Source organism: Capsella rubella, unplaced genomic scaffold (genome assembly GCF_000375325.1).
Source record: "Capsella rubella cultivar Monte Gargano unplaced genomic scaffold, Caprub1_0 scaffold_6, whole genome shotgun sequence".
Taxonomy (NCBI): domain Eukaryota; kingdom Viridiplantae; phylum Streptophyta; class Magnoliopsida; order Brassicales; family Brassicaceae; genus Capsella; species Capsella rubella.
In genome coordinates, this window is record NW_006238918.1 from 469,583 (window position 1) to 497,165 (window position 27,583).

General features: G+C 35.8%; 6 protein-coding genes across 8 annotated transcripts; 2 read left to right on the plus strand and 4 right to left on the minus strand.

The window, feature by feature from the left end:
- Positions 1–91: 91 nt before the first annotated feature.
- LOC17881559 (60S ribosomal protein L36-3) lies at positions 92–1,560 on the plus strand. The gene is made up of 4 exons (XM_006286342.2): positions 92–185; positions 462–554; positions 1,036–1,235; positions 1,346–1,560. The coding sequence occupies exons 2-4, from the start codon at positions 465–467 to the stop codon at positions 1,383–1,385; spliced, it is 330 nt and encodes a 109-aa protein (XP_006286404.1). The 5' UTR covers positions 92–185; positions 462–464; the 3' UTR covers positions 1,386–1,560.
- Positions 1,561–6,219: 4,659 nt separating this feature from the next.
- On the minus strand, positions 6,220–8,099 carry LOC17881641 (dof zinc finger protein DOF5.1). Its single transcript, XM_006287825.2, has 2 exons — positions 7,969–8,099; positions 6,220–7,691 (listed from the first exon to the last, which is right to left on the minus strand). The coding sequence occupies exons 1-2, from the start codon at positions 8,020–8,022 to the stop codon at positions 6,546–6,548; spliced, it is 1,200 nt and encodes a 399-aa protein (XP_006287887.1). The 5' UTR covers positions 8,023–8,099; the 3' UTR covers positions 6,220–6,545.
- Positions 8,100–9,467: 1,368 nt separating this feature from the next.
- LOC17883053 (transcription factor-like protein DPA) lies at positions 9,468–12,198 on the minus strand. 3 transcript variants are annotated; one of them, XM_006288311.2, is made up of 10 exons: positions 12,038–12,198; positions 11,499–11,635; positions 11,338–11,399; positions 11,203–11,246; positions 10,926–10,997; positions 10,713–10,853; positions 10,539–10,607; positions 10,170–10,268; positions 10,016–10,086; positions 9,468–9,908 (listed from the first exon to the last, which is right to left on the minus strand). In XM_006288311.2, exons 2-10 carry the CDS (start codon positions 11,609–11,611, stop codon positions 9,707–9,709), a joined length of 873 nt encoding a protein of 290 aa, XP_006288373.1. In that variant the 5' UTR covers positions 11,612–11,635; positions 12,038–12,198; the 3' UTR covers positions 9,468–9,706. The 3 variants fall into 3 exon arrangements, with proteins under 3 accessions (XP_006288373.1, XP_023636496.1, XP_023636494.1); XM_023780728.1 differs by lacking the exon at positions 12,038–12,198 and adding an exon at positions 11,961–12,028; XM_023780726.1 differs by lacking the exon at positions 12,038–12,198 and adding an exon at positions 11,862–12,018.
- Positions 12,199–16,848: 4,650 nt separating this feature from the next.
- On the plus strand, positions 16,849–19,251 carry LOC17881070. Its single transcript, XM_023780206.1, has one exon. It carries the CDS (start codon positions 17,526–17,528, stop codon positions 19,047–19,049), a length of 1,524 nt encoding a protein of 507 aa, XP_023635974.1. The 5' UTR covers positions 16,849–17,525; the 3' UTR covers positions 19,050–19,251.
- Positions 19,252–19,400: 149 nt separating this feature from the next.
- LOC17883937 (probable mediator of RNA polymerase II transcription subunit 37c) lies at positions 19,401–22,071 on the minus strand. Its single transcript, XM_006290141.2, has 2 exons — positions 21,759–22,071; positions 19,401–21,334 (listed from the first exon to the last, which is right to left on the minus strand). The coding sequence occupies exons 1-2, from the start codon at positions 21,970–21,972 to the stop codon at positions 19,596–19,598; spliced, it is 1,953 nt and encodes a 650-aa protein (XP_006290203.1). The 5' UTR covers positions 21,973–22,071; the 3' UTR covers positions 19,401–19,595.
- A 1,062-nt stretch (positions 22,072–23,133) lies between these two features.
- Positions 23,134–25,771, minus strand: LOC17882339 (probable mediator of RNA polymerase II transcription subunit 37e). The gene is made up of 2 exons (XM_006287172.2): positions 25,454–25,771; positions 23,134–25,085 (listed from the first exon to the last, which is right to left on the minus strand). The coding sequence occupies exons 1-2, from the start codon at positions 25,665–25,667 to the stop codon at positions 23,344–23,346; spliced, it is 1,956 nt and encodes a 651-aa protein (XP_006287234.1). The 5' UTR covers positions 25,668–25,771; the 3' UTR covers positions 23,134–23,343.
- Between the last annotated feature and the right edge of the window lie 1,812 nt (positions 25,772–27,583).

Here is a 27,583-nt window from a genome sequence, read left to right on the forward strand (position 1 = left end):
AAACTGCGTCGTTTTGAAGTAGCCAAGGGTATAATTGGAAATACATTAAAAATGGAGGACGAAGCGGCTCTTCGAAATTGCTAAACCCTAATAATATTTGGAGAAGACTATAAATTCGTTTCGTCTCGCACTCTCACAATCTTCTTCGACTCCATTGGCGGCGCACTCAGAGATTCAAAACTCAGGTCAGTGATCACAGATCTTTCGCTTTCCCGATTTTCGTATTTTCTCCCTTTCGATGAGTGTGAAAGTTGTGGAATCTAGAAATCTTTCGCGAGTTTACTCCCTTTCGATCGCGATTTGCTTGATAAATTGAGAAATTGAATTGTTCGTCGAGTAGAATCGATTTGGGATCCGAGCTATTGATAGTAGAAACATATAGAGCTTTGATTTCAGACGCATACAAGTAGTCAGATCTGAGATTTCTTCTTACTTTTGTTTATTGTGTTGAATTTGCAAAGAAAATGGTGGCGACTGGCTTATTCGTTGGGCTGAACAAAGGACACGTTGTTACAAAGCGAGAGCAACCTCCTCGCCCTAACAACAGAAAAGGGGTAAAGCTCTTTTCTTTCTTACTCTTTAGCTCTTGTACTTAGCTGCTTCCTTATTTCAATGGTCAGTTTTGATTAACTTCTGTGCTTTGTTAGATTTTAAGCTTCTTAGTAGAATAAGTTCCGATCATGAGCTTTAGAATAAACTAATTTTTGTTCAACTTGAAACTCCCTGCTCTGTTCTTTCTATCTACTAAGTCTAATAGGGTTACACGTCAATGGAATCGCTGGTCACTACACATTATTGAGTATGTAGAAAGGGATTAATTTCTGTTGTCTTGATGTCTTTATCACCTATATGTTGTTATTGTGTTTTTTTAATTCTTAGTAGCCTTATTCGAAATCTGATTTGCTTATGTTAACACTCTTTCCTGTTATTTTTTTGTTGGTTTATTCCATTTTAAGTGTTGTTATCATTTTCTTATGTATGAATCGTATCCTTAATAAGGTTTTTCTGATATGAATTTTTTTTATTGGCAAACAGAAAACAAGCAAGAGGACTCTCTTTATCAGGTCTCTCATCAGGGAAGTTGCTGGTTTTGCTCCTTATGAGAAGAGGATCACTGAGCTTTTGAAGGTCGGTAAAGACAAGAGAGCTCTCAAAGTTGCCAAGCGAAAGTTGGGAACCCACAAGAGAGCCAAGCGAAAGAGAGAGGAGATGTCTAGTGTTCTCCGCAAGATGAGGTCTATTCTATTCTCCTCTTCATCTTTCTTTCATTAACATTGCATCTTTACCAAAGACTCATGAAATGTTTTCTACTTGCTGATTCAACTTTGTTTTGGTTATTTTGCAGGTCTGGTGGCGGTGCTGCTGCAACTGAGAAGAAGAAATGATGCAGTGACTCTCTCGGCTTCAACGTTCTGTTTCTTCGAAAAAACCAGTTTTTTATTTTTAGAAATTTTGCCTAATGTTTCTTTGGATAATTTTGTAGCAAAGATGATTAAATGTTGAAACGAAAACTATTATGGGTGGATCCATTTGTCTTCTGGTTAACCATGTTTTGTCTAATATCGGTCCAAGCTGGTTTACAAACGTACTTTCCTCGGCCCCATATTTAAGTCTTTCGTTATTGGGCCTACTTGTAGATTTTCAAATATTCGTTACAATGATGTTCGATGTTGATGTGCTTGAAAGTTGGAAATGTTGGTGATCTTTTTACATTTTAGTGAGCTAAGCAAAAACGGTCCACAAAGTTATGCTAATGTGTTATATATATTGTTATGTGAGGATTTGTTAGGCCTCGTATGTTTTCTTAAGGACCAAGCAACTTTTTATGGGCAGTCATCATCATCCGTCACAATCATCTATTATCGGCCACCACGGCCGAATTTAAAATAATATATATAAATTCGTTAAAAAAAGTTATTTATAGACTGATGCAAGTCGAGACGAAACTATGATCCTTATTACAAGAAAAAAGAAACATATGAACGTTTATGGATATGCGTTGGTACACATACTATACGTGTGTTAGATGTGGTTCTTAGTTATTGGTCAAGTTAAAAAGGACATCAACTTGAGGTGCATGGCTTGTGTTATTAAAGGAAATCAAATTGTTGTACCATTTTGAAAATGATTGGTGCATGTATCAATCACATAGCACATAGCACATATATGTAAAATCCATTTGTGACGTCGAATATGTAATAAATTGTACGTAAAGGTGCTGAATAAACCTAAGGCCCCGCCTTGATTGTGGGCAACGATTGGGACAAGTGAACAAAAAGAAAAGAGACCTTCTTTTACCAGTAAACAGACAGAGATGATATGTGTATATCTATAAGGAAAGAAACAAAAATCTAAGGTTAGTTTTTGTTCCTTTACATCCTAAAATTTAAGATCCATCAAATTCTTGAATATGAGTAATTTGGATCACACTGTCCTCAATAATACTTGTTTGAGTCAACAAAAATTTAGGCTGGGAAAACAATAGGGCTTGAACACTTTATACTTTGAGGTTAAACATGTGAGTTGCCTGGAAATTATATTTTCGAAAAGAAATAATTGATTAATTTTAAATACATTTTGACGAAATGGAAGGTCTCGCTCTCACCTAATAGTTTAATTAGTATGTGTACAGAAAAATAGTTATGTGATTAACAATATTTGTTGCTAATTGTTTTTTTTATCAATTAGTAATCACTAGATTCGAAAATTAGCTAATTAGCGGGAGATTGTCAATGGTAATGATAAGTGTAGGCGTAGGAGTTGCATAACGTTGTTAAGGAAATCGTCGACAATTTTACTTAGCCATATCAAAAAGCTCCCAAATTGAGGGACCCCTCATTGTTCTTTTTTTGGGGTTGGCCAAAATTAATAATGGGATGGAATTATGTAAATAAATTTTTTGGCAAAGACTAGCTAGCTATAGAGTATGCACACTAATATGGAATGTTCATCTAATTTGTTAGAATATTTCTTAGGATAACTAAATATCCATCACATGTGCTATAAGATAGGTTAGTCTATATATATTTATATGATTGAATATTTGAATCATGTCCATATATACTAGTAATACGCAATTAAAATTTTGAATTTTACCAATTTTAGAATGTTATATACTTTCGATCAAGGCTTTTATGGAAGACAATAATAATATACTTTTTCAATAATTATATCCTTCCATTTCCTAAAATTATTTTATTCTTGCACAGACTTCAATTCGGATTCTTTATATTACGAATTGGAGTCCGAAGTCCAAGTACCACAACACTACTGACTACGGTGACTACACTATGACACTATTAATGAGTAAACAAGATCAGTCAAGTGAACAAGGAAATAGTCTCAGAAAAGTAAAAGCTGCGATGTTACTGTAAAGAGAGAGAATGATCTTCGCAGAAAACTATACAATATCCAGGCATGCATCTTTTTGCATACATTATTTTTGCGAGTGCATAAATTATATAAACGCAAATTATACAAGTACACAGTTTACTTGTTATAAATTTATGTATAATGTTTTGTCCCTATATGTATAGAATCCGGCTTGGTTTTTTGGGCCAAGAAGGTTCCATGCTCTAGAAATATAGTGACAACTGACAAGTAGTTTACTGTTAAAATATTATTATACGTTAGTATATTATTCTAATATCAATACTAGCTACCACGAAACAACTTTAAACGTGTAATAAGACTCGACTCGTATGTGTATCATCTTTATCCACGTGACGTTAATATGCAATTTCTTTTATCCTCGACAACAAAATTTACCTGTAATATCCCAATTTGGAAAAACATTGTTCAGATTCGCTGGTCCGTCTTCAAGGACTGGTTTGTACCATTTTTACCACCTAGGCTATATGACTATTGAGTCATAGCCTATGACCGAATCTAAAGACTTTGATACAATGATACGAATAAAATATTTATAATATACGAGTACACGACCATGATGATGATAAATGGAAGCATTCCAACATTCGTTTTCTTAACCTATGATTGGCCCGTACTAAGAACTTGTTGACTTTAAAAGATGGAGTCATAAATATACCCTTCCTCGCGATTTAAGGCATTACACATTCGTCGCTAATATATATATATATATTAAACAATAAGTTGTAAAAATTTAATAAAGAAATTGTATAGTATCTAGATATTTATAAAATCTAAATAATACTAATAATATCTCAATAAAAATAAAATAAAAAGAAGAATTGGTGATGTGGAAAGACAGAAGTACCGAGTTTGGTTGTCAGTCACATGTAAGTGAAAAAAAAAATCAGAAGTACAGAGTTTTTGGGATTTTGTAGTGAATTTGTTTTTGTTTTGGGTTGCTTTGGGTGGCTCGAATTCTCATGCGCGCGCATAGAAGCGCGTGTAATTTCAAGATCGAATCTCTCGGTTCTTGCGCGTGGTTCCCACCTCTCCTGACGCACCGTTACTTTTGTCGCCTAGTGGTCCGTGACGGTCACGAGCCTCTTGCTCTCTCCCTAGGCGCGTCGTTTTTCTTGCTCCTCTGTTCCGACATTGATTTGGTCTTCGTTTACTACGTTTTGATTTTTCAATCTCTTCAATCTGAAATATTCTTTCAATAGATATTTATATTCTATAGTTCGTCGTACTGTTTTTTTTTCTTTTCTTTTTTGGTAGCAGAGTTCATTCATCGTAGCTAAATGACATTCAATCATGATTTCACAATCTCTCAAGATTTGACTCCTAGTTGGTCAAGAAAGCAGCATTTCTTTAAAATTACTGTTGATAACAAAAATTTTTAAAACGTTTTCAATACTAATTTTCCCTATTATTTTAACACTTTAACGTAACTCATGTATATGTGGTACTCAACCAACAACAATCTTCTTTATTGAATAGTTTAAAACTGATAATTTATCATTTGTTAATATAAGTTTTCTCTTTGTCGACTTATCTTATTTCGTCGTTTTCGAAACCGATCATATGCTTTATCGACGATCATGCATGCAATACGCAAATTTTTAATCAAATGATATATTTAGCGGGTTGATCTCCACTATATATAATATACACCTACGTATACACATAGACACACACTAGAAAATAAATATTATCTTTATCCTGAAGTATTTTCTAATAGTAGCTAGGTATAGATAATGAATAAACAAATACCTGAATGAGGCAACAAGACAATACTTATCGGGAGTCACAAAGAACGTTCCTTTGCAGAGCATAACTAAATCATTGTCCCTTAATTACTTTCAGTCTTCTGCACTTATATATCATTATATAATCACTATAATGTAATACCGTAATACCATTACAATAATTATAAAACTAATCACTATCACATATATACTGTATCATATAAATTATCCAATATAATATTCAGTAGATATGTTTTGAAAAAAAATCTGTTATATATGTCATACATATATTTGCATGTACTAATTGTTACAAAATTATATGTAATGATTAAGCTCATGATAAGGAACAAAATAGAAAAACACTCAACAGTTGAAAAAATCATTGTTGTACTTTGCGTGTTAAAATGAAATTTTAGTTCTAAAACCCTACGAATTCGAGTATACGTAGTTTAGTTAGATGTTCAAATAACTAGCTTGTAGATAAAGTCTCAAATAGATTCTCCTTTGCTTTACATCAAAATCATCAAAAAGTCTAATTAAAGTATGCCGTAAAAGACTCTATAATTTTAAAATTGGAATAATCAGAAAACTATGCGGAATTTGGACCGATTTCATAAGATCGTAAATATAATACATAGTCTTTTCATTTTTTTATAAGAAATTATACTCAAAAGCTCTCCACAATACTTGGTAATGACATAGTTCATAACTTCATATACGGCTTAAAAAGGAAACATAAAATTCTTTCAAGTCACCTCTACTAGAATAGATTGATTCTTAATGCGGATCCTATATCAATATCCATGAAATTAAGTTTATATACATGTTTAATGTTTTATTATCGTCAATTACATTTGCGACTGAAAGTTAAATACACCAACTTTAAATTCCATATTACTTTTAGACACATTTTAAATAATTAACAAAAGTGCATGTGTTTTCATGGTTATACAGTATATAACTTATACTTAACAAATACTATGTCTCATCTCGAACAAAAATTGCATTCTTGATATTAGCCCTTCTCGTAGCTAGTGACATGGATCATGGTTATAGCTGCTGATGACTACTTTGATTTATGTGCTGCAGTCGGAGTTGGTTATGTATAACCTCATCAAATATTATAAATAAATAAAGATATATTAATAGAACATACTACACGCATGTATGATTATATCCTCATACTAAAACATGGAAAATAAGATATGCAATATATAAAAACCCTAATTTTAAACCTAAAAACACCAACCAAGAAATCCGAACCCAAAACTAGTAACGAAAATGTAGAAGGAAAAAGCAAAAAACCTAGTAGATCGATTGATGTACTAACTTTCAAACCAAGTACATAAGATCATACTACACCCAATAAGAAATTAATAAAAGCATCATCATCATCACATTAGTTTCCGCAGAGAGATGAGTAGTTGACTATATGTTGCTCGTAGAAGAAGAACTGAAGTTATTAGAGACGTCACTCCACGAACTAGTTGCTGCGGCTGGCGTGGATGCTACAGCAGCGCCATGAATATTCCAAAGCTGTTGTTCGTTTCCAAAAAGCTGTCTAGACAAGTTGAGTTGATTGTTACTATCTTCCATTTTCACTGAAGCTAATTGCGAGGCGGTGGCTGTAACCATAGCTGATGAAGCAGAAGAAGAAGATGAAATAAGGCTATGGAACATGTTCTTAGGTCGGTACTGACCCGACCCGGTAACTAAACCGTAACCCGGATTCTGATGCTCCATTTGATGTTGATGATCAAACGGGTCTAAACCACCTAAAGGAAGCTGGTTTGTTGCCGGGAATCTCCACTGGTCAAAACCGGTCAAAAGAGCCGCCGCTCCTCCGCTTCCGCCGTTGCTTCCACTTCCTATATGGTAAGAAGGAGCTGACACGGCACCGTATTGTAAGGTGAAGTTGTCAGTGAAGTCTAGAGGAGGCATGAGCTTGAGAGGAGGCAAAGATGATCCAAGCCCAAGTATGTTGTTGTTGTTGTTACTGTTGTTATGATCATGTCCGGGGATCAATCCAGCGTTGTAAGAAGACAGCAACGAGCTCAGAGACGATGAAGAAGACGGTGGTCCCATCTGGTTGCTAGCCATGGCTCGGTGGTGGTATTGGTCGTTGCTTGTGGTGCTGTCTTGTGACTTGCTATTACCGCTACTGCTGCTACCGCCACCTCCACCGCTGCTATTTTTGGTTCTTTTGTTTCTACGGCAGCCGCCACCGACGGGAACACTCCTTAGAGCACCGCCACGTGTCCAGTAACGACGGCATGATTTGCAGAAGTGGCGAGGCTGAGTGAGACTGTAGTTGTTGAAGTAACAGAATTTGGTGTTGGTTGAGTCACACCTTGGGCACTTCAAGGCTGTTTCAGGCAGTGGTATATTGGCTAGCCTTGCCCTTTCCGCCATGGAACCTGGCCGGATCAAGACACCAGGACCACCGTTACCGTTGTTGTTGTGGTGAAGCTGTGGAGGCGTTTGCTGCTGTTGCGGTGGGAGAGGATGGTGAGGGAGAAACTGCTGGTTGATGTTGTTTCCCGTGAATCCAACGGTGGTTGTGATTGGTTGATGCTAAAGAGAGCAAGAAATGATTCAAAAACAACACAAAAAAGTTATTAAGAATTTGTGACAAAATTAATTTAAAAGAAGGGAAGAAAGAATTAATTTTATGAGTATATTCAAATTCAACCACAGATATACAAAGATTAAAAGTGACAAAAGGAACAAGAATATTATTATCCTCTTTTCTTGTTTGTTTAATCTTCTCTTTTTGTGTCATTAAAGAAAAACCCCCACGAAACGATCAACAAAACCCATCATTAAGATTTTTTCTGATCAAAGAGCTTACTTGTTGTTGCCAGTTTGATGAATCAGGATAACTAGGAAATGAAGAAAAAACCATCTTTGATCTCTCTATTTGTGATGATATCTTCTCTCTTTGGTGTTTTTGTTTTTGAGCAAATAAAGGAATTAACGCTTTTTTGGTTTGTTTGGTGAAGGCTTACATATGAGAGAAAAAGAAGAGGAGAGGAGAGCTTAGAGAAAGATAGAGAGAGAAGGCAAAGGTAAAGGAAGAACCTTTATTCATATATATATACATGCCCACATATATATATATATATATATGTATGGAATATGTGTCTGAATATTATATGAATTATTTATATACAGATGAATAAAAATAAGATTTGAGTGAGTCCACAGTGTTATTGCGAGGCTCTTTTTGTTTTATATATTATATATATATATATGCATATTTGCTTAGGGTTTTGGGAAAATGGAAGAGAGAGTGAGTGTGTTCAATTGCTTAACTCATAAGTTTCTTTCTGATTCTCTCTTTCTGGCAATGTACTGCTACTTCTGTGTACTGTGTGTGTGCTAATTATTTATATATTCGGAAAAAGTACTTAGCTTGACTGGTTGTGTTTTTCAAAAATCAAAGTCGGTAATACTATTTATTTTTAGTTTAATTTTAAGTATATAAATAGATACCACTAAGACACTAATAATGATAATACTGATGTATGTCATGAACTTTAGAAACATTATATAAACATGCAAAATATCAAATACAAAATAAAAGATGATATATAATACGTCGTCAGAGTTAGGTCTAGTATTCAAGATCAACTTCAGTTGTGATATCTTAGATCTTCTATAAGCTAAAGTTATAATTGTTTTTTTTTTGTTTTTAAGTTATAATTTTTTTTATTTAAGTAAAAGAAAATTATATGTTATCTTAAAAAGATTACGGTTCCAATTCTTCGGAATACGAATTAAACATAGGAGAGGTTGGACTAATTGAGTGGACCAACACTAACTACTTGTAATATCTATCATGAAATGATCAAAAATGTTAAAAGATAAGTAGGTTGGTAGTAAAAATATAACTACAAAGAATATATACATATAAGTGTTGGTAGTACAAATATAACTACAAAGAATATATACATATAAGTGTTGGTAGTAAAAATATAACTACAAAGAATATATATACATATAAGTTTTTTAAAACATATAAAGTAAAATTAAATTAATTAAAACAGTCCAACATTCTTCCGAGAGGTGTCCCCAACTAATTTTGCTTTTCTTTCCCTCGAACCGCCGCGATGACTCTCTTTTTTTTCTACAACTTTACTATAAACAAAAAAAAAAAACAATATTTTCTGTTTTTTATTTGCATGGGAATTGGAATTTAAGATTTTCGTAGTACACGCGCGTGAACTGAATCTAATTAACTAGATCGCCTTCACTAGTTTCGGGAACCGGACCTAACCGGAAATTAAAATGGTTTTAACATGTAGTTACGCACAGTATACAATAGCCAATCGGTTCAACTCGGCTAGGTTTGGTTTAAATCAATAATCTCAGATCAAAGTAAAACCAAATCGGTTTCCGGTGAAATATTCCATGAAGTTCCAATAAAAAGGAAAATTGGATAAGGCCTATGAATTGTCATTTTACAGTCTCTCCCAGTTGAACATGAAAACCAGATGTATAATTTTTTAGTATACCAATTAGATCATCACTTGCTCCTCTTCTTCTTCTTCTTGGAGAATTTGGGAATATAATCTCAGTTTTCTTGGTCAGCGAGTATCTATGGATCCCGAGTTCCAGCAAACCGGGCCTGAGGTTCCAGAAGCAATGCAAGAACTGGAGGAAGAATGAGCAGAGCTGTGTTGAGATTGCTGATGTGTAGATGAAGACGAAGATACTCTGTTTTGCTGTTGCTTCTGTTCTTGCATTAGTTTCAAAATGTAAGCATCGTCATGCACCGAGAAAGGTGTGCTGCTCAATGCAAAGTCAAGGGAAAGGAAAAAAAAAAGATTTCAATCCCGGATTTAAGACAGAACAAAACTGATCTTGATTCTGAAAAGAAATGTTGATGTTTGTACCTATTAAAGTCGAGGTGTACAAGTTGCATATCTTCAGAAATCTCGATTTCCACTACTGCGTGAGGATTTGTCTATAGAGAGATTTGAGATGGAGGCAGATAAAGATATCGAAAACATGAAAAAGAAACTAAGGAAGATAAGAAATTCAAAGTACCTCAAGTAGAATGAATGGTAAAGTAAATCCTTCCGCTGGGCCTTGAGTCTTCACAACCATCTCCTGATTTCTCGACATAAGACTTTCAAGACTTGAGACCTGAAAAAGACAACATTTGTGGAAACGCATATAATCAACACGTATGACGACCATTATCATTTCATTAAGACAACATAAAATGATACAAGCACGGAGTAGATACACAGTTACTATTATATGCTAACTTCAAAGTAAACAGATGCTTACGAATTCTATAGAATTCCTGCCAATCGATAATTTTTTACATCTCTAACAATGCATAACAAGATCTTCAATTGTAAGTCTTGCATATAGATTTCAATCAACATTTAAAAGCCGAAAGAGAATCACCTTTTCTCTCAACTCTTTCAGAAAAGCAGCCTTCTTTTGCACACTATTCATTACTTTATTTCGATCCATCTGCCAATGCGAGCATCCGATATCCAAAAAGAATAGTTAAAAAAGATGATCCAGAGAGCTAAAAAAAACAGAAGAAGATCAAAAGGGCACGCTTGGAAGCTGAACCTTGACTTCTTCCACGTCCTTTTTGCAGGTAATAGGAAGTCCTTTCCACCGGATTTCTTTTTTATCCCTTGCGATAATATCCAAGGCCATGAACACATTGAGTGCATCATAGACTCTCCGCCTTATGTTCTTCTCATTATACTAATTGGACATAAGAGAATATTGTTATAACTTCTATAATTTCAATAACGCAGACAGATACTATCAGCTTACCTCATTTTCATTCAAAGGCTTCTCAGCGTTTTGCTTGATTGTGGCAAAATCTGAAATGATCTCGTCTGCAACCTGGAATCACAAGAGCCACAGTCTCAGACATAGGTTTTTCCACATTATCTGACACAACACTGTGATATAAGAGCAAGGCTTCTTTATATTCATGTAAAGATCAATTGTGTAATGCATATTAAATGTAAAACTCTAAGACCACAACAAATCTTCGGCTAACTCATTGTTTACATCACAAATTCTTCAATGAAGAAGAGCGTTTTACCTCTTTGTATGTAGTAATCTTCTTGGCTTCCAACTTCTGACAAACTGAGAAAACCCACATGAATGTGAAGTTGATCAACACCAATACAATACTTCAGGTGCTTTTGCAGTAAAGGAAAGAGAGAAACTAACTGACCCATAACGCTGAACTGGCGAAGGCCGCCTCCAGCAGTTCTTGACTGCCCTTTCTTCTCTGATCTTTTAACACCACAAGACAGATCCATTCCAATAAGTACACTTTAAGCTCAAACTCAAAATAACTTGTGGGGTGAATTGTACAATAATATAGAGACTGACCCAATTTCAGACTCATCATCAACTATCAACCTCCTTCTAACAGGAGTCTTCTCCAAGCTCACTGAAGGATGCTGCCTCTGCTTCTCTGGAGTGACAAACAATTCCATCTCCATTACTCACACAAAAACGTTCTCCTTCTGTAGACATTTTTATACAATTAAACAAGTCAACAACAGAACTAATTCAATTAGCAAAGCTTTTAGTTTTGTCCTCGACTCAAATCAATCGTTGACTAAAACCGAACACACAATCTTGTAAACCCTAAAATTGTTTTCATCATCCAGTGCAGCTCCCATTTCAATCCTCACAAAACAATCCAACAATCAACAAAGCTAAAACAAAAATTATGAAATGGGTATCAACCAGTCAGATGAGATCTAGCGGAACCCTAGTGATACACAGAGAAACAAAGCCAAAGCTCGAATCTGTTCAAAAGACGGAATCAGTATCTCAAAGACGAACCACAGTGATCCTTCAATGGCGGACAAAAATAAAAAGAGAGGAGATAATCTAGGGTTTTATTTAGTTTTTTTTCTTACTCTTTTATTACAGAGATGAGATGAGAAGAAAGGAACAAATCGGAGATGAAATTACTGAGAGAGAGAGAGTTCCCGCTATAAACAACAACAACACATAGACAGTTCTCCATAGCCCAATCTCATCAAAAGCCATAAGCCTCTCAACAAAACACACACGCACTCTCTGTGTTCGAACCCAACCGCAACGGCATCGTTTCTGCTCTTTGGCGGGGATCTAAATGGGCCTTCGCTTAACCCATTGGGCTTATATGCTTTAAACCCGAACACGTGTAATCAAAACTCAGATTAATAGGTAACGTATCAAATAAATAATAAAATTTTGTCTGTCTGTTTCTATTATATGTTGACACTGCCCTGACAGTCGTCGTGTCTATATTTATTCCAATTGTAATAATACTTTTAAAAAATATAGTATATATTAAGTTCACTGAATCTTGAAATTAATATGTTTGGTACGTTTACATTGAAGTTTATACTGACTAATTTTTGACTTTTTCGTTAACGTGAGAATATAATGAGATAGTCAGTATTTATTTCTTTATTTTAGATGAAAAATATTGAAATAAATAGCTATGTTTTTTTGCGTAAAGACCATGCATGTTAACACAACAATACTAGTAGCTATTTAAATGACAAACTTTGGGTTGAACTGTAATTAGAATTGTTAATAAACATAAAAGTTGGACGATTATATTGTAAGGATATATTATAGAAATGACCACCAGTTGGTACTTGCATTGAGGTGGTTCAAGCTACCTCTACTGATGAAGATGCGTTTGGGAGTTTCGTTGAAGCTAGGAAGTTGCTACAAGCTAAGCAGATATATTTGTTGTTGGATTCTGAGATATTCATGATAAAAGGACACATTATAAGCACACTAAAACGTGGACAAAGCTCAAATACAACTTCATTCATAGAATAAATCGGTAACGCTCCACGGGCGAGGGGAGCCTGTATCCGTAGATATCACCAGTGTACTGCCAATTTGAGAGGGATTGATTAATTTACTCACAAGGGATCCTGGAGGAGGATCGCGTAACTTACGGGCAAGATGCCTATCGTATAAATTTGTTTACTCGTGAAAATGGAGTTTTCATGGAAACGTTTAAAAGATTTGGCATATTCTTTCTTCTCAATTTTTACAGCTGTGGTATCATAAAAAATAAAAAATTAGTCACATGTGAGATGGATGATATAGTGTGCATGGTTGCTCTTACGTACAAATTAGGTGGTGCACAAAAGAAGAAGAAGAAGAAAAAGACACGATTGACAATTTGACATCATCATCTTCTCCCTTGTCCTGCAAGTAACCAGTCAGATGGATTCCTCTATCACCAACCAGTCAACCACCTTGAATTCAATCGAGCCATCATCACATTCAAACAAAAGGCTCACAGGGCTTGATTCTACAGTACGATCGACTGAGCTCTTGTCGTCTCTGAGCTCGGATGAAAGAGTGAGTGAGTCGTCGAGGTTACATAGCTATCTCGTCTCATGTAATGACGTAGCCCTCATTCAATGATTGAGTTGGGCCCTATCGAGACATACAAAAAGAAAAAGACGCCCGGCCCAATAACATACCGCTTCAACTACATTTTTTATTATAGTTTTAAAGGTCACGTGCCATTTAATCGGCACACGTGTTATATCTAACAAGATAATGTAACCGCATCGTGTTTGCTCTTAGGCGGGGATCTAAATGGATGGGCCTTCATAACCCATTGGGCTTATATTCATAAAACCCAAACACGTATAACTAAAAAACTTCTTTGATAAATCGGTTGACGGACCAAATAAATAAATAAAATTTATGTATGTCTGTCTGTCTCTATTATATGTCGACAGCTGTGTCTGTATTCGATCCAATTGTTATTAAAAAAGAAATTATATTAAGTTCACTGAATCTTGAAAAATGTTTGGTACGTTTGCAATGAAGTTATTAATAATATTATTGACTTAAAAAATTATCGCTTATAAAGTTTATTTTGAATTTTTCGGCTTATAAGACATGGTCCGTATCATCAACTTGTAACTATAAAAAATAAACTACGTATTTTTAAAAAAAAATTTGTCAAATACTTTTTGTTTCTTTTTCCCTAGATGCTTATAGTTCACACACGTTAGTGCTTCAACGTGTGAGATAGTTGCGTTTGCATTGTAACGAAAGAAAATAAATAAATATACATAGTCTTAGTCTGTCGCTTTATTCTTTTATTTATTTTTAGATGGAAAAAATATCGAAATAAATATTTATGAAGAAATTTTGGACCATTTTTGGATTTATGCATACTATTTATATGAAAGGTCGGTTAAATCTGCATGTTACCACGATAATAGTACTACCGAAAACTATTTTTGTGACAAATTTTGGGTTAAATTGTTATTGGAATTATTAATCAACTAAAACATTCGACAATGTTTTGTTTTTTTTTTGTTTTCTAAAAAGAGGATATGTTATGAAAATTACCACCATTTGGCACTTGCCACTTGTTCTCTATGATTGGTGGATGAGTTTGCATTTTGTTCTCTATGAATACTTGATTATAGTATTATTTTTGTTTTTTAAAACGAGTTGGAGTACGTAGAATTAAACATTTAAATTCAGTGATTGGTCAAGTTCAAGTGCTTTTACACTAGGTATTTGTGTTCAATTAACAAAATAATTAAAAACAAAAAAATACTATGGATTATACGTTTGGAACTTGAGTATAGATACCAAAACATCTAAACTCCAGAAAACCTATCCGACGACCGGTCTGGACTAGCCTCGGTCCAGCACAATGATAATTATATTTATTCATAAATCATACTAACTATGTACTATCACAGGATGTTATAACATATATATATATATTCTCAAATTTGATTTGTTTACTTTGATGTTACTGTGTGTTGTCAGGCACACACAATAGGTCATTACAGAGTAATGGTCTAATTAGCTACTAGTGTGATTAATTTATCGGAAATGTGTTTGTTTATCTGTCGTTGTTTTTAGGAGATGAGAGGTGGCAACTCCCAATATCTTTTGGGGGTCATCTTCAATGTCCTCTCAGATCTCAATTATTGAGTTTTCTTTTTTCTTTAAAGTCATGTTTGATTCTTTCTTCTCTCTTTTTTTCTTTCGTCAACTTCCCTTCATATCTAATATAGTAGTATTCTATATAATGTTTTTAAGGTGTCTCTTGAGAACCCGAACATGCGATAAACAAAATTTACATTACTGTATTAATATGATTTGTATACGTACTCCCTTAGTTTTTTTTATTAGATGCATTAATGTCTCAAATATATATTAAAAAATAGAGTTAAAAATTATGAAAGTAGCCAATTTTAATCAAAACTAGGAATATTATCTTCTAGTATTTCACTATTTAAGTGATTTTTGTTTGTTCAAATGTTCACCTACTTTCAAGATGAGAGATTTGAACAATATATGCAACGTGTTATATATAACATGTATTGCATGAATTAAAATCTGGATAACAGTACAACACATGGATGCATATATACACTCGCAAATACCTACATATATTGTAGTCAATTTGTAGCATTTGCTTATATAGTTCGTATTTTGAATTATAAACTGATCATATATATGTATATGGTGAAATACTGAAACGCATCAAACACGCTACATGATACTCATAAAAATTGACTCAAAAGGCATTAAAAGAAGAATTAAAAGATATGTTATCCTCGTAGTTATCCTCAAATCCTATCTTTGATTCGGTTGTTTTAGGATTTATAATGCACTTAGGTAGTCAACAAAGCTGGATTAAGTAATTAAACTCGTAAGGCCGTTGGATACTAACACTGATGATGATGACGCATAATCCTGTTCTAGTGGATATATAATCATATTTAAACAAATATTATTAATTTGTTACACTCACTGGGGGCACAATAATGCAGTTTGTCACTACAAAAAAATTGATTTGAATAATATTTTATAACTAGTAATCATATCACTCAACTAATCACCAACAATGTCTCCACTTAGACTACAACATTTTTTTTTATTTCTTTCTCCAACAATCCATATAGCACAAACAAAAAAGAAGAGCTTGTCACAATAATCTCGAATCCTTTAAGATATTAGCCAACGAATATAAACACAAAGCTACAACAGAGTTTGTAAGTGTTAAGAAGACATTGCTACCTATGCGACACATACAAAAGCATATATGTGCACACTTTGTTTATGATGTATTGTGATCAACCTTTAACTACCAAACGATATATAAAAACTAGTACTAAAATACATTGCTAAACTATACATATAAAATTAAGTGACCCATCACATCACAATTATAATTGCTACCAAAGATATCAAACGAAATATGCAACATCTGTTTTGTTAAATATAATAGTTGTAGTTGCTTGTACAAGACCCATTGTTTCGAAATTTGGTTTATTACATGGAGACCGGCCAGTAATACAACAATATAAATAAATAAAAAAAACTTATTTTCCAACAATAATTATTAATATGCCAATTGAATGATACTATAAGAAAGCTTTTAATAATTTATTTAAATAACAAATGGGTTTGTGTTGTCGTTGATAAGCACATGTAACACCACGATAAGCACGCATAAAAATTGTGTAAAAGAGAAGACGAGAGAAGAAGAAGAAAAGAAACAGTTTTTTTTGTGTGTAAATTATTAGATGAAACCTATAATTAATGAAAAATAAGTAATAATAATAAGATAGAGGGAGAGAGAGTGGGGGGGATCAGGTAGTATCTAGTTCAGGCTCGTTCTCTCTTATTATTTTTCTTTTAGCTCTCTCATTCACTCACCCACGAACCTTCCCCCCCACCCCTAACATCAATCTTCTTCTTACATAAACACCTCTCATTCCCACCGTTCCCAAAAGAGAAAGCTTTTCACAATAAAAACACAAACACAAACTCTGTTGTGTAAGTAAAAATAAAAGATTGGTTTTTTCTTTATAATATTGTGAATGAAATGGGGGAGCTTTTGTTGTGTCGTCCACTATTGAATCCATCAATCTCATCGTCTCCATCCATTATTGCTTATCTCAAAAGGTATTCTCTGGGTTCTGATTCTTAGAGGTCCTCTGTTCTTCAAAGTTGGCTTCTTTGAATGTAATTTGTAGCTAAAAAAGGGGATATTTTTGTTTTTAAGATAGAAAAGATTTCGATATGTATATCTCACGGATGGGTTTGAGTCGGAGTTTCCCGCCGCTTTTTGGGGGATTTCGGGAAATTCTAGGGTTAGGGTTGGATATTGTGTTTCTCTAGCAGTCTTCTACTTATAACATCTCTTCATCTTGAGATTGAAAGAGGTCTTTTTTTTTTTTAATTTGTTTTCTGGGAATCGAGATTTGGGATCTTACTCGATATGTGGGTTAATTGGGAGATCTGGGATTTGGGAGATCTTGTGGAGGATTGAAAGAAAAAAAAGCTTTTATAGATATAACAGAAATGGACAACAAGTGAAGAAGGTGAAGTGTTTTTTGTGAAATGAAAGGTTCTATTCTTACTGTTTTGTCAATGGAGAATCATCATCCTTCTACGCTCTTATCTATGGATTCCAGTGGTTCTTCGCATGAGGAACTTGATCTGGAGATGAACAATGGTAATAGGCAAATCACTCTTTACAATCCACCAGACATCAATCTCCCTTTGTCTGTCGGACGAAGCTCTCCTTCGTGGAACTTGGATTCTTGTGATAACATTTTGGATGTTGGTCTGAGCTCTCATGTCTACGAGACCGAGACGTTTCTCAATGTGGTTCCCAGTAAAGTCGCTAAGAAATGCTTGAAGCGAGGTGATAGTATGTGGGGAGCTTGGTTTTTCTTTAGCTTCTACTTCAGACCTGCGTTGAACGAGAAATCAAAGTCTAAGGTCATTAGGGAAACTAGTAATGGCGGAGGAGCAGGGTGTTTTACTGGGTTTGATAAATCTGATCTCAAGCTGGATGTTTTTCTTGTTCAGCATGATATGGAGAACATGTATATGTGGGCTTTTAAGGATAAACCCGAGAATGCTCTCGGGAAAATGCAGTTGAGAAGCTATATGAATGGGCATTCCCGTCAGGGCGAGCGTCCCTTTCCCTTCAGCGCGGAGAAAGGGTTTGTTCGGTCTCACCGAATGCAGAGGAAGCATTACAGAGGACTCTCTAACCCTCAGTGTCTTCATGGGATCGAGTTTGTGCCTTCTCCCAGTTTGTTGTGTGTCAGTGAAGAAGATAAGAAGAGATGGATGGAGCTGACCGGTCGAGATTTGAAGTTCACTATCCCTCCTGATGCTAGTGATTTCGGTTCATGGAGAAATCTTCCCAACACGGATATTGAGCTTGAGAGACCGCCTCATGTTACAAAACCGGCACTAAATAACGCCAAGAAGATTCTCAGTGGATCGGGCTTACATTTGACAAGTAATGCGTCATTCAGTAGCAATGGGGACTCTTCTGATCAATCTCCAGGTGGGGGAGTCAACAACAACAACAAGAAGAGAAAAGAGTTTTTATCTCCTGGAAGCAGCGAAGAAGAATGTTGTTTGACTGTTAACAACATTGAGACCCACCATGCCAAGGACCCTCCCAGTTGGGTAAACGACTTCACTGGAGTGATGAAGAATAGCTGCGGACCCGTCACTGCAGCAAAAACGGTGTACGAGGACGAAGAAGCTTATCTGGTTGTAATAACTCTTCCATTTGTGGATTTGAACACCGTGAAGGTTTCATGGAGGAACAATATCACAAATGGGATCGTGAAGGTCACAGCATTGAGCACTTCGAGAGCTTCGTATGTGAAGAGACGGGACCGGACTTTCAAGCTGGTTGATCAGACGGCAGAGCATTGTCCTCCGGGGGAATTCATGAGGGAGATACAATTGCCAAATCGGATTCCGGAAGAAGCAAAGATCGAAGCATATTTTGATGGGACTGGACCAGTTTTAGAGATTGTGGTTCCAAAATTGAGAGGAGGAATGGAGGAAGAACACGAGGTTAGAGTTTGTCTACGCTCACACCACCTCGGATAGAAGATGCAACCATCTTTTTGTAAGAGCATTTTGTTGTACAATGGGAAAATAAGCAGAAGCAAAAGCACAAGTGCTGTTTTTTAATTATAACTTTTTCACTTTAGTTTTTCGTCTTCGGTTGCAATATGTATTTTATTCTTCAGAGCAAGTTGTATTTAACAATAGTTCAATTTGATTAGTATACAAGGTTTTTTGTTTCCCATGTAAAATAAAGTAAAGCATTCATTCATAATGTAATTGTCTTATATTATTGTTAGATTTCATTTTATTAGACAAAAGAGTAGTTTTATCGTTTTGTCTCCTACTCAATCCACCTTTTAGTTGTATAGCCTGTGAAGAATTCGACACGCATAAGTTCAACTAGAGAAATTTTCATTAGAAAGTACCAAAGAGAAATTACTCATTAACCAGAATCATAAAGAGAAAGGGTCACCAGAGAAACAAAGAGAAAGTACTTGGGCTCAAACAACACAAACAAAGACAAAACATAAAAACAAACACCAATGAGAGAGTTCATATTTAAAGAAAACATGACTAAGAGAGAACTTAGTCGACTTCCTCGATCTTGGGGCCAGCACCACCTGAGGCAGGAGGAGCTTCATCTTCGTCCATTGCAGCAGCTCCAGGACCACCAGCTCCTCCTTGATACATCTTAGCGATGATCGGGTTACAAAGACCCTCCAACTCCTTCATCTTGTCTTCAAACTCGTCAGCTTCAGCCAACTGGTTACCATCAAGCCATTGGATTGCCTCCTCAATCGAGTCCTCAATCTTCTTCTTCTCTGCAGCCGGAAGCTTCTCACCGATCTTCTCGTCACGGATGGTGTTCCTCATGTTGTAAGCGTAGTTCTCAAGAGCGTTCTTGGCATCGACCTTCTTCTTGTGCTCCTCATCCTCCGACTTGTACTTCTCTGCCTCTTGCACCATCTTCTCAATCTCGTCCTTGGAGAGACGACCCTTGTCATTGGTGATGGTGATCTTGTTCTTCTGTCCGGTGGTCTTGTCCTCAGCAGAAACGTTGAGGATACCGTTGGCATCAATGTCAAAGCAGACTGTGATCTGAGGGACACCACGAGGAGCTGGAGGGATTCCGGAGAGCTCAAACTTACCGAGAAGGTTGTTGTCCTTGGTTCTGGCTCTTTCACCTTCGTAGACTTGGATCAACACGCCAGGCTGGTTGTCCGAGTAAGTGGAGAAGACCTGCTCCTTCTTGGTGGGGATTGTTGTGTTTCTCTGAATCAAAGTGGTCATGACACCACCAGCAGTCTCAAGACCGAGGGAGAGAGGGGTGACATCAAGCAAGAGAAGGTCTTGAACCTTTTCGTTTCCTTCACCGCTTAGAATTGCAGCCTGAACAGCTGCACCGTATGCAACAGCCTCATCAGGGTTGATAGACTTGCAGAGCTCCTTGCCATTGAAGAAATCTTGGAGAAGCTGTTGAACTTTGGGGATACGGGTAGAACCACCGACAAGGACAACCTCATGTACCGAGTTCTTGTCCATCTTAGCATCACGGAGACACTTCTCAACAGGCTCCATACACTTCCTGAAAAGATCCATGTTAAGCTCTTCGAATCTAGCACGGGTAATTGGAGCATAGAAGTCAAATCCTCCTGCCAGAGAGTCAATCTCGATGGTCGTTTGTGCGGTGGAAGAAAGAGTTCTCTTTGCTCTCTCGCAAGCTGTTCTCATCCTCCTTAGAGCTCTAGCGTTACCGGTGATGTCCTGCTTGTTCTTCCTCTTAAACTCTTGAACAAAGTGGTTAACCATCCTGTTATCGAAATCCTCACCACCAAGATGAGTATCTCCAGCAGTAGCCTTGACCTCGAAGATACCTTCTTCAATAGTAAGAAGAGAAACATCAAAAGTACCACCACCAAGATCAAAGATCAACACGTTCTTCTCTCCAACGCTGGTTGCCTTCTTGTCGAGACCGTAGGCAATAGCAGCAGCGGTCGGCTCGTTGATGATACGCAGAACATTCAAACCAGCGATGACACCAGCATCCTTTGTAGCTTGACGCTGAGAGTCATTGAAGTAAGCAGGGACAGTGACCACAGCGTTCTTGATAGTGGTGCCAAGGTAAGCTTCACTAATCTCACGCATCTTAATGAGAACCATGGAAGAGATTTCCTCAGCGGCGAATCGTTTCTCTTCTCCCTTGTAGGTGACTACAATCAATGGCTTGTCAGCAGTTCCAGAAGAGACGAGACCGAAAGGCCATAACCTCAAGTCGCTTTGGACAGTTGCGTCATTGTATCTACGACCAATCAACCTCTTTGCATCTGTCACAATTAGACAAATAGAACAAAACAAAATCAATAAACCGAAACATAAAACCAAAAATCAAAAGTTGGACATTACAAGACCAAATCATCAACTTAAACTTAGGTCAGAGAAGATAAAAACCCTAACTTTAACAAATTCACAGGAATAGTTCATAATCAGCCTACGGGTATTCGCAAAACAAGTAAGTAAAAAACGTTTGGGCGAGTAACATTATCCTATGTAAACCCTAAAAATTCGAACTTTAACAAATTCACAGGAATAGTTCATAATCATCCTACGGGTATTCGCAAAACAAGTAAGTAAAAAACGTTTGGGCGAGTAACATTATCCTATGTAAACCCTAAAAATTCGAACTTTAACTCAGATACGAAACACACATAGAATCAAGACCAGAGTGTAATAAGACGAGAGTTTACATACCAAAGACAGTGTTGGCTGGGTTCGCGGCGACCTGGTTCTTAGCAGCCTCACCGATCAGCCTCTCGGAGTCGGTGAAAGCAACGTACGATGGAGTGGTACGGTTACCCTGATCGTTAGCAATGATCTCGACACGGTCGTGTTGCCATACTCCAACACAAGAGTAGGTGGTACCAAGATCGATACCGATCGCAGGACCTTCACCTTTACCAGCCATTGTTATCGCAACAAAAGAGAGAGAACAAAAAAAAGCTTTTAGCTAAGAGACGAAAGATTCTTTAAGAGCAGAGAAGGGAACTAGGTTTTTTGTTTTGTGAAGAAAAGAGCATCGGAGCCTTGGATTATATAAGCTCAAGACTTGTGTTTCCAGAATGTTCGGGTGCTATGTTATTCAACGTTAGATTAGGTTGGATATCGATCCGACGGTCGTGAAGTGATGGTTACCTTTTTACAAATCTTAAGTCAGATATGTTCCGGGAATGAAAAGGAAAAAAGTGATACTGTCCAAAAACGGGAAAGCGCGTGTCTGAAATTGGAAAACTACTATAACGTTCATATGAAGATCGGCTTATCAGTCGCCACGTAAGATCTTGTGGCAGATTAACGGGCCTATAAGATATTTTATAGACGGGCCATTGTCTTGTGGGCCGTGGTGAGACCTCTCTTTTTCTGAGAACTCATAGAAAATTTATATATATTTAATATGTCTTTTTGAATTACCTCAATAATAAGAAGAAAAAAAAAATCATTTGATAAAAAAAGTTAAAAAAAACAACTTTTAAATTTAATGACAACAAATTACTTTCATAATATTTATATTCTTTTTTAATTCTTGTGAATTACGATATTTATACCAAAATTTAATTAAAACAATATTTATTTTAGCAAAAGTAATGTCAAAATTTTAGTCCAAATTAGAGGAAGTATTTATATATACAAGATAGTTTTTACTGTGACACAAGACATAACAACACATGTTTCCAACTCTTAAAAAACATTTCTTAACAAAATCTTACAAAGCCACCAATAAACATGCTCTTAGATTTGCTCATCCAACTTCAGATTTCATGATAGTTTTAATGGAATTCAGATCTGAAACTGTTGGATAAAATTGCAACTACACTATTTTCATGAACTTTGAATTTCTAACGTTTATGTATTTGTACAATAGTAATCATGAAACATTTCATATATTTCGTTCATTTATAAGTATTCGTAGCTGCTCTTTGTTTACCTCAATCCAAAAGTAATTTTCTTCACTCGTTAATAAAATTTCCTTGTTTGAGTACCCGACTTTCTCATATCCAAAAGGAGGAGAAAGAAAAAAAGGTCACTCTACTACCAGAGGAATCTTAAATAGGACAAAAAACCATGAATATAAAGTTGGAAAGTCATACGGAGTAGAGAATATAGAAAACTTCTGATATTATCCGTCATCGTAGCTGGAATAACCAGGCATTGTTCAAAAAAGCTAACCAAATAAAACACAAAATGGGCTCCTTCAAATAAGCCCGAGATTAAAAAAAAGTCTTAAACGATCCAAAGTAAAGATAGAGAGATAAAGAGAGAGAGGTCATGATCCAACAGATTAGTCGACCTCCTCGATCTTAGGTCCAGCACCGCCTGAAGCAGGAGGAGCATCATCGTCCATTCCACCAGCACCTGGTCCACCGGCCTCACCACCAGCTCCTTGGTACATCTTGGCGATGATTGGGTTGCAGATGCTCTCCAACTCCTTCATCTTGTCTTCAAACTCATCTGCCTCGGCCAACTGGTTACCCTCGAGCCACTGAATCGCCTGCTCAATAGAGTCCTCGATCTTCTTCTTGTCTGCTGCGGGAAGCTTCTCACCAATCTTCTCGTCCTGGATGGTGTTCCTCATGTTGTAAGCGTAGTTCTCAAGAGCGTTCTTGGCTTCAACCTTCTTCTTGTGCTCCTCATCCTCAGACTTGTACTTCTCTGCCTCTTGAACCATCTTCTCAATCTCATCCTTGGAGAGACGACCCTTGTCATTGGTGATGGTAATCTTGTTCTTCTGTCCGGTGGTCTTGTCCTCAGCAGAAACGTTGAGGATACCATTGGCGTCAATGTCAAAGCACACTGTGATCTGAGGCACACCACGTGGAGCCGGTGGGATTCCGGAGAGCTCAAATTTACCGAGAAGGTTGTTGTCCTTGGTTCTGGCTCTTTCTCCTTCGTACACCTGGATCAACACACCAGGCTGGTTGTCTGAGTAGGTAGAGAAGACCTGCTCCTTCTTGGTTGGGATTGTTGTGTTTCTTGGGATCAAAGTGGTCATGACACCACCGGCAGTTTCCAAACCAAGGGAGAGAGGAGTGACATCGAGCAACAGAAGATCTTGAACCTTCTCGTTTCCTTCACCACTGAGAATAGCTCCCTGGACGGCAGCACCATATGCAACAGCCTCATCGGGGTTTATAGACTTGCAAAGCTCTTTGCCGTTGAAGAAGTCCTGAAGCAATTGCTGAACCTTAGGGATACGGGTGGAACCACCAACAAGGACGACATCGTGAACAGTGCTCTTGTCCATCTTAGCATCACGGAGACACTTCTCAACTGGCTCCATACACTTCCTAAAGAGATCCATGTTAAGCTCCTCAAATCTAGCACGGGTGATGGTGGAGTAGAAGTCAATACCCTCGTATAGAGAGTCAATCTCGATGGTGGTCTGAGCAGTGGAGGAAAGAGTCCTCTTTGCTCTCTCACAGGCAGTTCTCAACCTCCTAAGAGCTCTTGGGTTACCAGTGATGTCCTTCTTGCTCTTCCTCTTGAACTCTTGGACGAAGTGGTTGACCATTCTGTTGTCGAAATCTTCCCCACCAAGATGGGTGTCACCAGCTGTTGCCTTGACCTCAAAGATACCCTCTTCAATGGTAAGAAGAGAGACATCAAAAGTACCACCACCAAGATCGAAGATAAGAACGTTCTTCTCTCCAACGCTTGTTGCCTTTTTGTCAAGACCGTAGGCAATAGCTGCGGCTGTGGGCTCATTGATGATTCTCATAACGTTCAAACCAGCAATAACTCCAGCATCCTTTGTGGCTTGACGCTGAGAGTCGTTGAAGTAGGCAGGAACAGTGACAACGGCGTTCTTGATAGAGACACCAAGGTAGGCCTCAGCGATCTCACGCATCTTAATAAGAACCATGGAAGAGATCTCCTCAGCAGCGAACTGTTTCTCTTCACCCTTGTAGTTGACGTAGATCATTGGCTTGTCGGCAGGTCCTGGAAGAATCTTGAATGGCCACAATTTCATGTCACTCTGGACAGAGCTGTCGCTGAAACGGCGACCGATCAACCTCTTAGCGTCTGCAAAACAAAAAGAAATCAAACAGATTAAGTATACAGACAAAAAAACAAATCTGAAACATAATTGAATCGTAATCAATACGCAACGAATAAAGATCTAACAAACCTAACAAATACAAAAATCAAAGGCTATAAATAGTAAGAGAATTTTTTTTGTAGAGCTCAACCAACTTAAACTATATAAACGAGATTCATGTGAAATAACTAACATAGACGATTGAGTTCCAGATCTACTAATAAAACCCTAAATCCAACATAAACAAACGTTCCTACATAATAGATCTTAATAAGATAAAACAATAGATCTAACTACGATGGAGAGATCTAGATTTTAAGAAAAAATAGAGCTAAGAGAACGAGATACGTACCGAAAACTGTGTTAACAGGGTTCATGGCGACCTGATTCTTAGCGGCATCACCGATCAACCTCTCGGAGTCGGTGAAAGCTACGTAAGATGGGGTGGTTCTGTTTCCTTGATCATTGGCAATGATCTCAACACGGTCGTGTTGCCATACTCCAACGCAAGAGTAAGTAGTACCTAGATCGATACCGATCGCGGGACCTTCACCTTTACCAGACATTCTTATCGGAAGATTTGAAAACTACAAGAGATCTAAGAACAGAGACTGAGAACAAAAAGAGAGAACGAAGACGACGATAGAGCGGCTAGGGTTTATTTTTAGTAAGAAGCAATGAAGCAGAGATTTGTTTATATAGAGTTTTGGGTTGAGGCTCGAGTTTGATCGGACGGTCAAAATTTGGCTATTGAGAGTTAAGATCTAAGGCGCCAGGCTGTTTAAAAAGTTTCGAGAATGTTCGATGGCTGTGAGGTAAAACCCTAATTTGTACACGTTGGCAATTTTTAGGACTTTAATTGGTTTGTGAGGCACCAATAGTGCAAGTAGTTTATTTCTCTCTCTTCCACGCGCAAGTTGGTTTACACATTCATCTTCCTAAATATGCGGATCATAATTTTCCTTCTTTGAATATGTTAATTAATCACAGTAGTTCGGTGGGATATTTCCTTATTTTTTGTTTACATCATTTTCCATTTCTTTTCTTAACAAAAAAAAAAAAAGCTTTCTTGTTAAATTTTTTAAAAATGTTAATATTCCAAAATAAATATCTTTTCAGAAGTTTCTATGACTATCTTATTATATAAACCTTGGTTTTCAAAGTTAGGCATTAAAAAGATCGTGACACGTGTCAATTATAAATTATAAGATATTGATACGTGTCGTAACTAATTTTGTTAATATTTGGATAAAATAGAAATATTATTAACCCTATCGAAAAAGAAAATATATCAAATAAATATTATAAAGAATTATATATTAAAAATTATTAATAAATTAAACAAATAACCTAATTTCAGTTATGTCAATTTGTTTTATTAATAAGATAGGGATTTAAAATTTATAATTAACAAGAATATACGGCGGTTTTTGTTTACATAAGAGGATTAAGGTTTCAACTTTAATTTTACAATTAAATCAGGTTATTTGTTGGTTTGGGTATATAAATGATAAATAAAAATTATGGTTTATCTTTATAAATTAAAATTATGGTTTAAGTTTAACAATTAAACGAGATTATATGTCGAAACTTGGTTTTTAAATTTACTAACTCACGTGATCATGATAAGTGTCAAGTAAAAACATAAGATGTCGCAACATTTTATATCTAATTTTGTTAATATTAAGATAAAAATAGAATTTTTAACAACATTAAAAAATAATTATAAAAAATTAAAGAGAATTTTTGAGAAATACCCCTTTTGTGTACCCTTTTTCAAAAATACCTCCTCTATCTATCCATTTTCAAAAATATCTATGTTTAAATATGAAAAATTATAAAGTTTTATATGGTTTATAAGGTACTTCTATATAAGAACTACTACTTGGAAGTTTGATACAAATATTTTATAATGTTTTAAAAGATTTTAAATCATTTTTACAAGTTTTAAAAGGTTTTTAAGTGGTTTTTAAAAGGGTTTATAAGGTAAAGGTTTTTAAAAGGTATTTATAAGTTATTTTATGCTATTTATGAAAGATATATAAAAATTTAAACATATATAAAGGTAATTTGTGTGTATATTTATAAGTTTACACACATATTTGGATAAATTTCAACATTTATTGTGGTTTTTTAAATAAATTTTGAAATAAGGGTATTTTTAAAAATTGGTATGGAAAAAGGTATTTTTTTATAAATTAAAAAGTAAAAAATTTGATATTTATAAAAAAAAAATGTGTAAGCTTATATATTTAGACACAAATTATCTTTCTATGTGTGTAAATTTTAAATACCATATATATACCTTTTAAAAACCTTTTAAAAATTATTTTAAAACATAGAAAAACTTTGTAAACCTTATAAAAAAACTTATAAAAGTCTTATAAATGCCGTTTAGAACCTTTTTAAAACTTTATAAATATTTGTATTGAGTCTCCCAATAGTAATGATGATCTAGATGTACCTTATAAACTATATAAAA